This window comes from Nannospalax galili, unplaced genomic scaffold (assembly GCF_000622305.1).
Source record: "Nannospalax galili isolate Female #2095 unplaced genomic scaffold, S.galili_v1.0 scaffold267, whole genome shotgun sequence".
Lineage (NCBI taxonomy): Eukaryota > Metazoa > Chordata > Mammalia > Rodentia > Spalacidae > Nannospalax > Nannospalax galili.
Genome location: NW_008357518.1, coordinates 2,151,533 through 2,167,152, shown reverse-complemented (window position 1 = coordinate 2,167,152; position 15,620 = coordinate 2,151,533). Strand labels below are relative to the sequence as shown.

Sequence of the window (15,620 nt, the reverse complement as noted above, 5' to 3'; positions counted from 1 at the left end):
TTGTTTTACTTGACATAACAGTCTGTACTTTTCAAGTCTAGGCAAAACTAATTGCCATTGATTCACTTGGATATCAGGTGGCCTCTGGGCTTGATCGCTGCAAGGTATCAAGTATGAACTGTCTGGGATGATGGATGGCCTGTTACCTTGACCTAAGTGAGATTTACTCAGGTATATTTATAAATACAAGTTCATCAAATATACTTTTAAGATTTATGCATTTTCCTAAAGGTACTTCATCTTCAGTGAAGGAACAAAAGAGTAAGTTAGTTACTTGCTGCATCAAGTGAACATTTTGTGGAAATTGGAAGATTGTTTAAATGTGAGCCTCATTTTGGACTTCTATTTTTTATTACTGGTTGTCTATTCTTGTACCAATGCTGAGGGATTTTAATTATTGAGCTTAATAATGAACCTGATATTCAACCTGGTAAAAACTGCTCTATTTTTAGTGCACTGAAGATTTTGAGCATTTAAAACCATACTTTTCTGCCACCATTGTGACCTTCTGTCAGTGCATGTGCTACTGGTGGCAGTTTGGTTGCCAAGGGGCATAGTTTGGATGGTCCTCTGTTTTGGTTGTAGTTTAGGTCATATATTCATTTTTTTCTATTGCACATTTTCCTTCCCATAATGCTTCTGAATTTACTCCTATCCATGCCCAACTCTAAATAGGCATAAGATAGTATATAAAGGATTCACCTTGGAGCACACAGTTTACCTTACTGAGCATGCACTCAAAACCAGTCCAGTTCAGATTGGATCAATCCTTCTTCGTAGTCAATATATTGGGAATACACTTGAATAGAAACTGACTGAACTTGATTGTTTCTAGAGGTGGAGAAATGGTTATTATTGTTCAAAGACAGGTGTATGTGTAGCCTGATGTGGGTAGAGGTCTGAGAAGGTTCTACAGTAGCTATGTGGATTGTGTGGGGAGGGGTGTGTGCCATAGTGCCTGCAGGTAAAGGAACTAGGCTGCCAGGAACGTTACTACAAGGAGTGGTATGCATAATCCAAATCATACAGGGTCCCAGGCCGAACTCTATCTTGTGCTTACCTGCCTCATGTGGACACTGACACCAACTCTAGCAGAGCCCACTTCACTTATAGGGAATTTCAGTTTTAAAATAAGCTAAAGAAATAAACATGTTTGTGATATATTTGGAACTAAAAAGTCTTATACTCAGTGTTTGTCAGTTTCCCTGCTGAATAAGGATTATTTGGATTAGAGAAAAAGATCAGACAAGGTATGTACCATGGAGAGCAAGGCGCCTGCACAGAGTGCATGCCGTCTCTGGTTTCTGCCTCTGGTGCTCAGGTCCACTCTTCTGATCCAGCGCTGTCCACTCACCTGTTCAAGGCTTCTGTTTGCCTCTCACTGTGAGAAGCAAGTGAGCAGACTATCTCCAGAATCACACCTACAAGGGGCAGTTACAGAATTTCCACCCTGGCTAGCCATTCTACTTAGGAGGATATCAGTTCTTCCCAGAATCCATTTCAGTTGCTCTTTGATGTGGCTTGGGGTCAACTCAGGATGGAGTCAGTGATGTGAAAATTTTGCTTTTCTAGTGGCACTGGATGCTGAAAAAGTAAAATTAAGCAAATGATTGCTTTTATTCTTAAGTATGAACTTGTGTGTTTTATTTTAGTTTCTTATTTATAATAAATTGTTCTGTACTTCTTCTGCAAACAGATGTCTACCATTGTTTCACTAGATTAAAATCTATCTGCCTGTGGCCAGCAAGATGATTCAGTGGTTAAAGATGCTTGTAGTGCAAGCCTGCTGACTTGAGTTTGATCCTGAGAACCACATAAAGGGGGAGAGAAGGGAGTTAATCCCCAAAGTTCTCTTACATCCATGTACACATCACACACACACACACACACACACACACTCATGCACACACACATGCAAGCATGCACAGGCACAGACACAGACACATGCATATCCAGTTTGAGATGAGCAATCAAAGGAAACACTACTTCTAACCACAGCGTGGGGGTTACTATGTGGCAACAGAAACCTGCCGAGGACCACGGAGATTGGAGGTTGGAATTCCTTCCTTCCCCTACTCCTCCCTCACAGCTTCACCCCAACGTGAAGCACTGAGGACAGCTGTGCAGCCAGGTACCTTGGTAAGTCCTGACCAGTGCCTGCTGTGACTATAATATCTCCTTTGATTCCCACATCATCTTCATTTAGACAAGGATGAACTATGGTCATGCTGCTGATTTCTGACGTGCTACTGGAGCTTATTATAAGAAAGAAAACCCAACTCAAAGCAAGGACACATCTTACAATGCTAAGGTGAAAAACATGCAGCAAGACCTTGTACAGGGCCAGATGTAAAGTTCAGATCCTGGAAGGCTGGGAGGATATCTGTGTGTCATTGCCTTCAGCTGAGAATTCCCACTGTTCCTCTCCCACCTGCAATCTGCATCTGTAAATTGGTGTCTCAGATGCACTCATCTGTTTAGATTTTAAATAGCACTTAATTCACACTCCTTGTCCAGTGCCTATAGTTCAACAACTAGCCCGTGTTCCAGCTCCAAATTTCCAGCTGAGAAAATCCATTATGCGGGACCTGGGTGAGGTTTCCCCCTTGGGTCTAGTCAGTGCTCAGAGAGGAAGACAGAACATGGTTAGCGAACTGTTCCCTGAGCAGTGGGTAATCTTCAGAAAGGAATGTGGCTGCGTGATTACCATCGTTGTCATAAGAAGAGACAAGGAAAGATTTGACATTTGACTTGGGTCCCTAATTTTAAATGCATCCCAAAGTAATGTATTTAGTGTTTCTGTGAAATTCCTGAGAGTTTCAGAAATCTTGTGATCCTGTGGTATCCTCAAAACCACATCAGAAAAACACATTGACTGTGTAAGTACTAAGTATCCATGGTTAATTGAAACTTGATAGAATAGGATGTCATAAAATTAAGACAGAAGGAAATTCATGGTGAAACTGCGGAGTGAATTAGATTTACCTTCATAAGTTAGACGCTCTCAGATATGAATGAAAGTCAGGTTCCCGAGAAACAGAGAATGAAAACTCATTAAACCAATGAAGTTTGCTTGCTGCTTCTACTGAAAAGCTCCGACTTGCTCAATAGTTCCACTTTCTTTCTTAGAAGGTCTACCGCCTCCATGAAGTGCGTTCACCGTCCCCAAAGTTGACTAAATGGTAACTTTTCATGTCATTTATATAATATCTTATTTTCATCAGTAATTTTGAACTTCATCTCGGTTTACAGCTGAGGAAACTGAGACCCAGAGAGGTCAAAGACATACTCATTTCCAGTATCAGCAGTGCGATTTGTCTTCTTGGTTTCCAGTCTCTCTTTAGGCAATGGTTAACAACACAGATACTGACATGCTCATCTTCCTCTCGCCTCACATTTAAAAGACTCCATATGCCTGGCATGGAGGCACAGGCCTTTAATCCCAGCACTTGGGAGGCAGAGGCCATCCTGGTCTCCATAACAACTTCTAGGCCAGCTGGGGCTACAGGGAGAATCTGTGACTAAATGAATAAATATAATTAAAGTCTCCGTGTGTGTGTGTGTGTGTGTGTGTGTGTGTGTATGTGCACTCATGTAGACTCTAAATGAAAGTAAATCACAAGTCAGTTTTCACAAATACAGGTAGGATTATTTATATTTTTGTTTTCATTATTCCAAATATAAGTTTACAAAAATAAGTTTAAATCAGCAACCATGCCGGTTCTGTACCTCACTGAGTTTATGTGTGAAATGATTCACCTTTTGAAAACCAGGTAACTTCTAAGACCTGTTACAGAAAAAGTATTTTAAATACATGTACCATCAACTGCCAGAGGATCATAAATAGTGAGAAAATAAAACCTGAAGTATGTGTTTACACTGTGTATCTGGATTTACTGTTCCTGCATCAGGGTCTGAAGAAATATGGGGTTCAATGTATGTCATTATAAAACTGTCACTTGGCTTGTGTTCTGGCATATTTAGAGAATTGTTGATTTAGTGTCAGGTCTAGTAAACAGGCCATTCCTAATCCCCACCAGGCAAATATACCACAATTCTATATTATAGAATTTATATAGAACAGGTGAGTTTTATAATAGTCTTTTAAAATAACTTCATCTTCTAAAATTTGGTAATTTAAGCTTTAGAAAAATTATTATCATCATTTAATCTGGTATTAGCTGATTCTTCTCATGGGTGATATTCTTTTTTAAAAAATATTTTATTTATTATTTTTATTCTATGCGTCTGAGTGTGTATTGCCTGTATGTAAGTGCACCTGAGTCATGCAATGCTTACAGAGGTTGGAAGAAGGCATCAGATTCCCTGGAACTGGAGTTATAAATGGTTGTTAGCCACTATGTGCATGCAGGGTTTCGAACCCGAGTCCTCTGCAAGAGCAGCCAATTCTCTTAATTGCTGAGCCATTTCTCCAACCCAGGAGATAAATATTCTTAGGAACTTTTCTGCCTGGTTAAAATGCATAAGGTCTACCCTTCATGGTACTACAGAGAGATACTGAGTATCTACTCTCCACAGAATTAAACAGAAAGAACACTGGCAAAAGGAAGGAGTTGACAACAGCAACTTTTTTGAATATTGAAGAGTGATTAAAGTTCTTGAATAAACTGTTCCTTAAAAATGGTTGAATTTTGACTAGGTGTGATGGCCCATGCCTTTAATCACAGCACTCCAGAGACAGATACAGACAGATCTGTGTGAGATCGAGGCCAGCCTGGTCTACATAGACTGTTTTAGGTCAGCTGGAGCCACAGGGAGATCCTGTCTCATAAAACATAGTAACTGAAAGCAAAGAGACAAAACAAGGAAGAACGGTAGTGTGCTGGTCACACCTCCAGTCACCTGCTCGTCACCTGGCAGCACAGCAGTCTTCAAAACCAACAACCTTGTCACCTGGTACCTGGGAAAACCAGCACCCTTGAAGACCCTGAGGGCTGGAGATCACCTCAGGAGCTCCCTAACAAGCCTGATCCTCAGAGTACTATCATGTTTACCTGTTTGGGGGTTTCCTAGAAACTCAGGCTTAAAAGATTCACTTTTATTTTACCTAATTTAGAAGAAGCCCACTACAGATCTTCTCCGGTGTTTGTAGGAATCAGCCAGCAGTGAATGTTCAGCACTGTACCTTCCTGAATTTTGAAGGTAGCTATGAGAAACAGGAAGTGAATGGAGGCTCTTAAATGATGGGGAAGCTGGATCTGAAGGGACCTGGGCAACCGTGGAACAGTCGTTGGAATGTGGAATATTAGGCACATATTAGGCTATAAGAATGCCCATAAAATATCCAGAAAACTAACCCCTGGCCAGAGTCAGTGTAGACTAAAGAAAAGGCGTGAATCATTTACCACCACACCAAAGAAATGCCCAAGAACCTAAACTACACACAGAGATCCTCCCCAGAGGCTCACAGACATGTCAAGCCAATTAAGGATATATGTTCAGTCATGACCTGATACTAACATGATGAGATTTCATATGTGACCAGGGACATAGAGGTTAAAGTTTTAGTTATGGAAATAATGAAACTAATACAATCACAAGTAATGAGACCCAAGCCCTGGGAACGAGGATAACCTGAGAGCCAGTGTTTTCCCATTTTACTATTTATCATGCCATACTTTCAGCAAGAATTCTGAGAAATGAAAAGAGTAAAGGAAATGTGGTCCAAAAAGGAAAAAAATAGCCAAAAGAAAAAATCCTAGACATTCAATTTCCTAGAGTGTAAATCAATTATTGTATAATGTTCCTATAACTGAAGGAAACTATTTCTAAATGAATATATGAAGGCGCAGAGAAGAATAGCCACCAGGTAATAATCATAATAAGAGCTGAATAGAAATTTTAGAGCTGAAAGGCACAATAACTGAAATTGTGTATCTAGTAGTGGAAGGAATCAATAGTGCACTTGGACTGGCAGAAGTGTCCATGAACTTGAAGACAGATTAGCTAAGTTTGTCCATTCTGAGGGGGAGAGACAACCAGAGAATACGGAAAGTTAACACACTGTAGAGGAAGCATGAGCCCTCACCCGTGTACCACTACATATGTAACACAAGTCACAGATGAGAGGAGAGGCCAGAAGGAACAGGGTCAACACTGAAGAACTGAGGGCCAGACACTTTCGGAAATTGATGGAAAATGTTAATCTATACATCTAAGAAGCTGTTCAGACTCCAACAGAACAGACTGAATGAGAACCACACACAGGCACAGAAAGGCAAACTATACAAAAACCAAGGATGAAGAGTCTTGAAATCATCAAACAAGGGATTCACTCTGTTCAAGGACCCTCCACAGGATCAGCAGCTGACTTTACACTGTGGACCCAGAGGTCAGAAGACAGTGGAAGACAGGCTAAGAACTTAGAGAAGTACTCTCAGCCAAGAAGTCTGTGCTAGGTAAATTATCCTTCACAGAGGCAGGAATAATTAAGCATTCTTGATAAAACTAAAACAGAGAATGTGTGGCTAAAAGATCTTCCAGGCTTAAGAGAAAGGTATTACTGAATTCACTGGAAAATAAAAGGCTCTTGAAAGTTAAGCACTTATAGAGAAGAGTATAATGCATGTTTTGTTATTCTGTCTTTATTTTATCATGCCTGAAAGACATTTAAAGAAATATGTCTCTTTTAATGAGCATGCATATGTAAAGGTGTAACTTGCTGAATATAATTACCTGAAGTTGGAAAACCAAGAGTAGAGGCAGAGATATGCAGGAACGAGGCTTTTGTTCATTATTCAAACTCATCTGATAGTAATTAATATGAATTATATTTATATGCATTAAGATACTAATTATAATCTTCATGAAAACTAAGAATAATACAGAAAATATTATTTTTTATTTATGCATATTTAAATATATATGGCATATATTTAAATAATAATGAAATCTGAATGCAAGAGAATTAATATGACAATATGAAAATAACGATTTACACACAAAAAGCATGGGTATGGTGGCACCTTCCAGTAATTCCAGCACTTGGAAGGCTGTGGAGGAAGGATCATGAATTTGAAGCAGGTATGGGTTACACAGAAAAACCCTGTCTCATAGAACAAATCAAAACATGAACAAACAGAAAAACAGAAACCTGAGAGAAGGCAGTAGAGGCATGGAGGAATGAAGACGGGTGTAATTGCCATGGGAAAAAGCAGCAAAATGTCATTCATGAGCCCTTTGCTAGCAGAAATGGCATCGACATATCAAACACTCAGAAGTCAGAGATTAGAAGAATAGATTAGTCAGGCATAGTGGTGTATACCTTTAATTCCAGCACTCTGAAAGCTGGACATGGTAGCACATGCCTTTAATCCCAACACTTGGGAGGCAGAAGCAGGTGAATCTCTGCAAGATCTAGGCCAGCTTGATCTATATCGCAAATTCCAGGTCAGTTAAAGCTACAGGGAGACATTATGGAAAAGAAGGGGAGGGGGGAGGAGGAGAAGGAGGGGGAGAAGATTAAAAACCAAGCGGCTATGTTCTGCCTGTAAGAAATACATACATACATATACATATATGTGTGTGTGTGTGTGTGTGCATGTGTGTATACTTGATTCAAAGATACAAATGAGTTCAAGTGTGCTCATTCTTGAAATGCCTGAGAGGCCAGAAGAGGGTGTTGGATCCTCTGGAACTGGAGTTTTCCAGTTGTTAGCTACAAGGTGGTTGCTGGGAACCAAACCCTGGCCTTCTTTAAGAATAGCCAGAACTGCTGAGCTGTCTCTCAAATCCCAAAATTAGAAATTTTGAAAAACATATTTTATTTTTATTTTGTATTTATGAGTATATTGCCTGCATGTGTATAAGTACATGACAGATCAGAAGAGGGCACTGGATTCCCCTGGAAATGAAGTTACAGATGGTTGTTAGCTAGTGCTGGGAACCACACCTGGGTCCTTTGCAAGAAAAGCCAGTGGTCTTAACTACTGAACCGTCTCTCCAGTCCCTCAAAATTAGAAATCTTAACAGAAAGAATTTTAGGAAATTTGTAAGTACATAGAAATTAGCTTTATGATATGAATTATACTCCTCCCAAAATTCACATGCTAAACTCTTTAACTCCTTGAAACTCAAGAGTGTGGTCATATTTCAAGATAAAACCTTTATTGAGGTCGTTACAGTGAACCCAAATCTAATCTATGTGGTATCGTTAAAAGGAAGGACATTTGGACATAGAATATACATCACCAGAAATTCTCATAAAGGGTTCACTGTTGAGGCTCCACTGGTGTTAATTAGTATGAAGTAGACTGATATACAGGCGTGTGAGGACAAGGGAGGCACAGCTTCTTAAGCTGAGGAGAAAAGCCTGAAGACGAATCACATCAGCATCTTCAAATTGCTTCTCTGTTCTCCATTGCTGTGAGGACTTTCATGTGTAATCCACCCAGTCTATGGTGTTTTGTGATGACAGTGCTCGAAAACCAACACATCCACCAGCAAACTTCTAAATAACCAGTCCACTAAGGAGGAAATCACAGTAGACCTTAAAACTCATTTCAATGGATGAAATGAAGAAAATACAACATAACAAAAAACTACTAAGATACTAAGTCTAGGTTAAAGGGATTGACAGCGGACAATGCTTACTTGTTAAAGAAAGACTTCTCTTTTGAGTTAAGTTATAGATTCACAAAAAATAAGTGTCCTGGCTTTATCTCGTGCAGGTGAACACAGCTGCTGTGAGGTGAGTTCATGAGGGCAAGAACCATGCCAAGAAGAGAGAACAGCATTTCACAGCACTCTGCCCCATCCCCCAACTCTTATATACTTGCCAGTCCCTCTTCTGAGATGTTCCCCGAGCCTTAGGAGGGGGCTTGACACAAAGTTGGAACTATACCTAGTTTACATAGTTATTATAGATAGCATTGTTTGATGTCCACTGAATTCTCCTCTGACAACCATCAGCTGCCCAAGACCTCACCAAGCCCTAGAGTGGAGAATGTAGGCCTGCCATTATTTTGGGAATTCATGTTGAGATTCTGCCATTTATCAACTCTCTGGCTCATCCATGGCTCAGTTTCTCCACCTTAGAATGAAGATACTAGTGCAGCCTCTTAATACTGGATAAAGAAAAACACAAACAAGACTTGCCAAGGAAGAGGGTCAGTGGAGAGCACAGCAGGTGTCAATGTGGTCCCCAGAATGCCCTCTTAGGAATTTGGGAGTCTAGTGAGTGTGAAGAGGATGGAGCCCTGCACTCAGTCTCATGTCAGCTGGAATCCTGACTTGATTAGGAGGCCTGCTCTTTCCCTTGATATGTGCCACAGACTTGTAAACCACTCTATCTCGCACTCACATCTTAAATAAATATGGGAGTAGATCAGGTTTATGATCCTAAAGGAGTAGAAGGGAGTTCTGGGTATGGCAGTGGAATGGTGCCCACAGGTCCAGGCTATGCAGTAGCACAGACTGTCAGAAGTATCCTGAGTGCATAGTGGAGATGGAGATGATACTAAAAAATAGACTGAGATGGGCTGAGCTAGGAAAATCTGTTCAAAAAGTACCCAGTGTCCTTCTTAGTGACCCTAAAATCTGAGTTGACTTAGAGCAGGACATGTGTATTTAAGCAGTGGTGCTCTGCAAATGCATGATCCCATCATGTCAATGACATAACTTCTATTTTCCTGCTCTCTGATTCCCTTCTTCATTGGTGACCTTTAGACATACGGTGCCTTGACTTGAGAAAGACTTAAGGAAGGGAACCCAAGGCTGCTCACAGAATGCTGGCTGCATGGGCCTCATCATACCCCTGTGTAGAGCAGCAGACAAACAACCTTCCACGGCTAGATGGTGTGCAGGAGCAGCTGGGCTGTTGAGATTTCATGTTTTTCTGCACAGGTACTCAGAGTGCCTGAAATGGTAAGAGACAAGACCCCAGAAGTCTGGGATGAACTGAGGATAGAGAGGCAGGTGTCTTTACATCAGATTTCAGGTCACAGAGAGGAAACACAATCAAAAGGCAAACACGCCTCAGGAATGTGAGGCTGACCTTGAACATCTGTGCTCCTTGTACAGTGAGTGTCATAAATGAATAAAGAGTGGCTGTTTCTGGGCATGGTGGCTTGTGGTTGTAATTCCAGTACTAAGGTGCTAAGGAAGGCCATCCAAGAGTTCCAGGACAGCTTGGGCTACATACAGACACTGACACAAATTAAGCAATAACAAAACCAAGACAACAAAAATGTAGCCGTTGTTTTAATTACATGTTTGTGCAAAAATGCATCAGTGACATTTTTTAAAACTCTGATGATGCTGCTCACCGTGGAGGCTAGTGTTGTGCCTCAAGACTCAAGGACTTTTCTAGAAGGACTGACATTCTAGGACACTGTAAGTAACAGGGGCTATAACAGTGCCCCATGGCATTGCATGTTTAATGAATTTACCTTTGCTTTCAAATGGACACACAGGTCATCATCAGCTGTGATTTTTTTTTTGATAATTGTTACGTAGTTTGGTCTGTGTGACATTACTGTGCGACACGGCTTTGTCCCCTAAGGCTCTGTGACAATGGGAGGAACAGGGGCAAGGGCTAATGGCACAAATGGAAGTTTGATGGACAAAATGCAAACTGCCATTGATTTAAGCCAATAGGTCCACACCAATTGCAAAAGAGTCAGTGCTCTATTGCCTAGCGTAGGAATTCCTTTTAAGTTTGTTTTCTTTGTCCTACAAAGGAAGGACATAGAAACTCAATACTTCAAAATAATACACTGCAGAATCTGTTCCAATTTCTCATTCATTTCCGTGGCTATCATGGGTAATTAAATGGCAAAGGCATGTAACATGTTTGGACATAAGAAATACTGGGGATAGTGGGTAAATGAAGTGAGATAGCACAGTGATTGACCCTTGCCCTCTGGCTTCCATGGCTGTTGTCTGGAATATTACTGAAATGTTGCCAGTTTGGATTCAGCGTATGGAACGTTCTTTCTCCAACACCTTTCTCCTCTCTCTTTTCTTTCAGTGCTTCGACTCCTGAAGGAGGGGGCAGACCCACACACTCTGATTTCTTCAGGAGGGTCCTTACTCCATCTGGTAAGAACTGACCATCAGTGGGGACAGGTGATAACAGCTAGAGACAGAATAAACGAAGGGTCAGGAGTCCATCCCAAAATGTGCATCCAACAAGAACCAGAAAAATGGTGTGGTTCAGATTGACAGTGGATACTGAAGAAAAAAAAGACTGTAAATAATCTTTAACAAATATAGTGAGAGGATCTGTCCTAAAGAGAATTATTCCATTGAATAGTGTATGCAAAATAACACGGGGTCAATTCAACAGTAGGAGGCAATGGCCCATCTTTTACTTCTAGTAGTTTTCATTTTGGCTCTAGTGGAATTTTACTTTACCTATGATCTGACTCATATAAGTGAATAACATTCATCTTATATTCTTTTGGAATCGAAGCCTAGATCATCTAAGTAAACAAATTAAGTGTACAACTACAGAGAAATTATACTGGGTCATGTGTTTTTTTTCTGGTTTAGTTAAGAATAAAAATTAGTGAAAGGCAATAATTATTTGATTAGTGCATGTCCTTGTTTGCTTTCTATTGCTGTGATAAAACACTGTAACCAAAACCAACTTGTTTAGGAAAGAGTTTATTTGGCCAACACATCCTGATTCCTGATCATCCTTGAGGGGAGCCAGGACAGGGACTCAGAACAGGAATGTGGAGGCAGGAACAGAAGCACAGACCATGGGAAAACACTGCTTACTGGCTTGTTCCCTGGGCTTGTGCTCAGCCTGCTTTCTTATACACCCAGGACTACCTCCCCAGGGGTGGCACCAGCCGCAATGGGTGGGGCCATCCTACGTCACTCAACAATCAAGAAAATGTCTCACTGGCATTCCACAGGCCAATCTGATAGAGGAAATTCTGTAATTCAGGTTCCCTCTTTCTGGGTGTGTCAGGTTAATAAACTGAAGCTATCCAGCACAGTAGGCCTTTTGTAAACTTGACGTACAAATGCATCACTATCAAACCATAGTCTTTACATTTCTTGTCTCCAAGATGTTGTGTTAAAATTAATATCTATTACAGTATAAAACATAGGATAACCTTAAAATCCCACAGTCTTTAAAAAATTCAAACACTTTAAAAAAGTTCAAACATCTCTCTTAAAAAGTCTTAACCATGGACTCCTATAAAATCCAAAAAAATTACTTTACTTTCTTATTTCAAGAGAGAACCATGGCACACTTAAGCAAAACCAAAGTCCAGTAGTGTAGGCATCTAGGATTCACTCGTGATCTTTTCAGTGCCAAAGGGCATGGGCAGCTCCACTTCTCTAGCTCTGCCTTCCACAGCATACACGGCTTGTCTCATGGGCTCAGGCTGGCTCCACTCCACACCTGCCACGGTCCTTGATGTTCATCCAATGGTCCTGGCATCTCCAGTGGGGTCGCCATTGCAACTGAGCTGTGCTTTCACTAACGCCCTTCCTGTGCTCCCATGACGGCAAGCCTCAGCTTCTTGTCACGGACCCTGCAACCCACTGGGACCGAGGCTGCACTTTCACTAATGGCCTCTCCTGCCCTCTCACAATGCAAAGACTCAGATTCTCTCCATAATCCCCTCAAGTCTGCAGCTTTCTTGCTGCCAAAACCAGTACCAGGTAGAGGACTCGTCCATATTTCCCAGTTCTGCTTCCAGCTGGAGGTGCAGGCCTTGTTCCCCTCTGGACCACAGCTTCTGGATGTTAACCCTGAGGAAAGACTTCCTCAATGAGACGATTTCACTTCAGTGGTGCCGGTCTCTTGATAATCACAGCTGATTCTTCAGCCCCCGCTGACCAGAACCCATAGACTCTCAATTCAGAATATCACACAAGCAGCCCTGGTAGTCTTTGCGTCCCTTGAAACTTCCACAAGCCAGGCCTCGATTGTCTCCATTTCTCTCAGCATTACCCTTCAGGTTCCCACAGAACAGCTCACTAAGCTCTGAGCAGGGAACTGTTCTTCCAGTCCAAAGTTCCAAACATTTCCACAACTCCCTCCCATGAAAAGGAGCATAGCTCACTCTCCATGCCAGTTTTTGTTCTAGTTAGATTCTCTGCTGTGACAAACACTATGACTAGAAGCAGCTTGGTTGAGAAGAACAGGGTTTACTTGGCTTATGCATCCCAGCCACAGCTCATTGCTGAGCAAAGTCAAGGCAGGAACTCAAGGTGGGAACCTGGAGGCAGGAGCTGAGGCACTGATTATGGATTGTCAACTAAAACAAGCAAGGATGGTATATTTCTTCCCATCACAGCAAAATGCATGATACAGGTCTCGGATCAGTAACTCTACCAGAAACGTCTCAGCATCACACTGACTTTTAACCTTCATTGCATTATAGAATCACTGGGAGGTATAAAAACACTAATACTTGACTCTCAGTCTGGGACCACTCCAAAGATCTAGATTTAATTTTCAGAGGATGTAATTTCTCCAGTATATGAGAGTGGGTGCTGGCCCTGTGGGATACCTGACATTATTTATTTATTTTTCACAATGTATATTTTTAATGAATTTTTGTGCATTTCATACAATATATCTCAATCACATTTAGATCCCCTCCCCTATCCTCATCCTCTTTTGTTCACACCCAATGATCCTTTCATCAAAGTCACACACACACACACACACACACACACACACATGCATGCACACCATTTTTTGCTTCTGTACACTGAATGGAGCTAATGCATTACGTACGTTTTCCTGTCTGCTAGACTGAACTTTCAATGCTGTGACTGTCACAGTCATTTTTGTATTCTCAGCAGGCGATGCATAGTAAACACACCGTGAAGGAATGAGAACGAAAGGCCCCTCAGGATACAGGATCTCTTCGGTTAATGAGGAGGTAGTTATTTCAGACCTAGTCATCGAATAGAAATATTCAGAAAGGGTAGAGGCAGACAACGAAGGCGTAAAAGACTAAGGTGATGAGACAGTTCAGAAACACCTCACCACCTCCCAGGCTGAGGCAGGTGTGTTGCATTTTGATGCATAGGCTGTGAGATTCAACCTGGGAGGCTGGGTCTGGGAGATATTCATGGAAAAGGGGCTGTGGGTAAAGCAGGGGGGGCTCAGTGCTATACTCTCCTTTTGCTGGCAGACAACGAAGGCGTAAAAGACTAAGGTGATGAGACAGTTCAGAAACACCTCACCACCTCCCAGGCTGAGGCAGGTGTGTTGCATTTTGATGCATAGGCTGTGAGATTCAACCTGGGAGGCTGGGTCTGGGAGATATTCATGGAAAAGGGGCTGTGGGTAAAGGAGGCGGGGCTCAGTGCTATACTCTCCTTTTGCGGAGGTTACTGAGTAAATAGAACAAATGAACAATTGCAGGTTGCTAGAGAAACAAAATTACAGGGTTTCAGATGTTTTAGGTGCTGAAGGTGGCAATTTAGGCATCTAGAATGTCAGGTGTGAGCGGTCCGGTGGCGTGCCCTGTCTTGTGGGCATCCCACGTTAGGAAGCCTGACTACGTGTCTTAATTATATACTCTTCCATCACTGTCTTAGAAGGAAGCAGCATCTGTGTGTGGGGGCAGCTCATGAATAGGCTGTGGAGACTGCTGAGGTTTCCCAGAGTTGTGTTTAGTGAACTCCAATGTTACTTGTTGAATACCTTATTCTAAGTGCTGGTTTCTGCAAGGCATTTCTCTTAGATGTGCCAGAAAAACATTTGCACTGGGAATTTAGCTGTTCCTATAAAGCCCAAGGTTGATATCTGAGGAACAGGATTAATGGTTTTTGTTTTATGTTTCTCTTTAGCTTCTGTTTAATGTCTTTTTTCACAAACACATTTGATAAGGTCTGCTTGGCTACCAGTTATTAAATAATTCATTTATCAAAAAAATGGCAGGCATCAAATACTGAGTGAGAGACAGGGAGGTATGGCAAAATCAGCACTGGCCACACCTCAGGAAGTTTTCTCCTGAGGATGCCATAGAAGAATCCATAGATTTAAACCTTTTTAAGAATTTATGAAGTAAAGAACAGAATTACATTAGCCTTCTTAAAGTGTTTGGGATTGTATCATTGTGTTTAGTAAATGAACCTCTGGGAAGAAGTTACCAATGGTCACAAAATGGAGAGTGGCCACTGAGGGTGCTGGAGTATTCCTAGATCACACTCAAGCTTGACTGAAATTCTCTAGAAATTAAAAATGCCCTTCTACTGAATGGATTCTTGTTTTAACACAAAGACAGACATTCAAACCAAAGAGTAGTTCATGTAGCTGCTATAATGTACATGAAAATATCCAGGAATATAAGTCCACACAAAAGCACGTTAAAGAAGAATTGCGTGGGGTGCAATTGAGTAGATTTTGGGAAAGAGAAGAGAGGAGAAATCACAAGAGATGGGAGAGAGAGACAGAGAGAGAAACAGAGAGAGAGACAGAGAGACAAACAGAGAAAATAGATAAATAGATAATAAATAGGTGATGGAGAGGATAGAGAGTATAGCTGATGATAAGGAGAAAGAGAGATAGATAGATAGAGAATATACACATAGATGACAGATGTTGGAGAAGATAGAGGGATAGATGTTATACAAGATATATATTTTGAGAGATGATGGTAGATGATAAAGAGATA

At 41.3% G+C, this 15,620-nt stretch overlaps 1 protein-coding gene across 1 annotated transcript in view; it reads left to right on the top strand.

Annotated features, from left to right (window-relative positions):
* Myo16 (myosin XVI) overlaps positions 1 to 15,620 on the top strand; it is a 497,779-nt gene that overhangs the window by 30,523 nt on the left and 451,636 nt on the right. Inside the window, exon 2 of the mRNA XM_029557215.1 lies at positions 10,991 to 11,061. Coding sequence (XP_029413075.1) covers positions 10,991 to 11,061 — 71 coding nt within the window. The remainder of the gene's footprint in view (positions 1 to 10,990; positions 11,062 to 15,620) is intronic.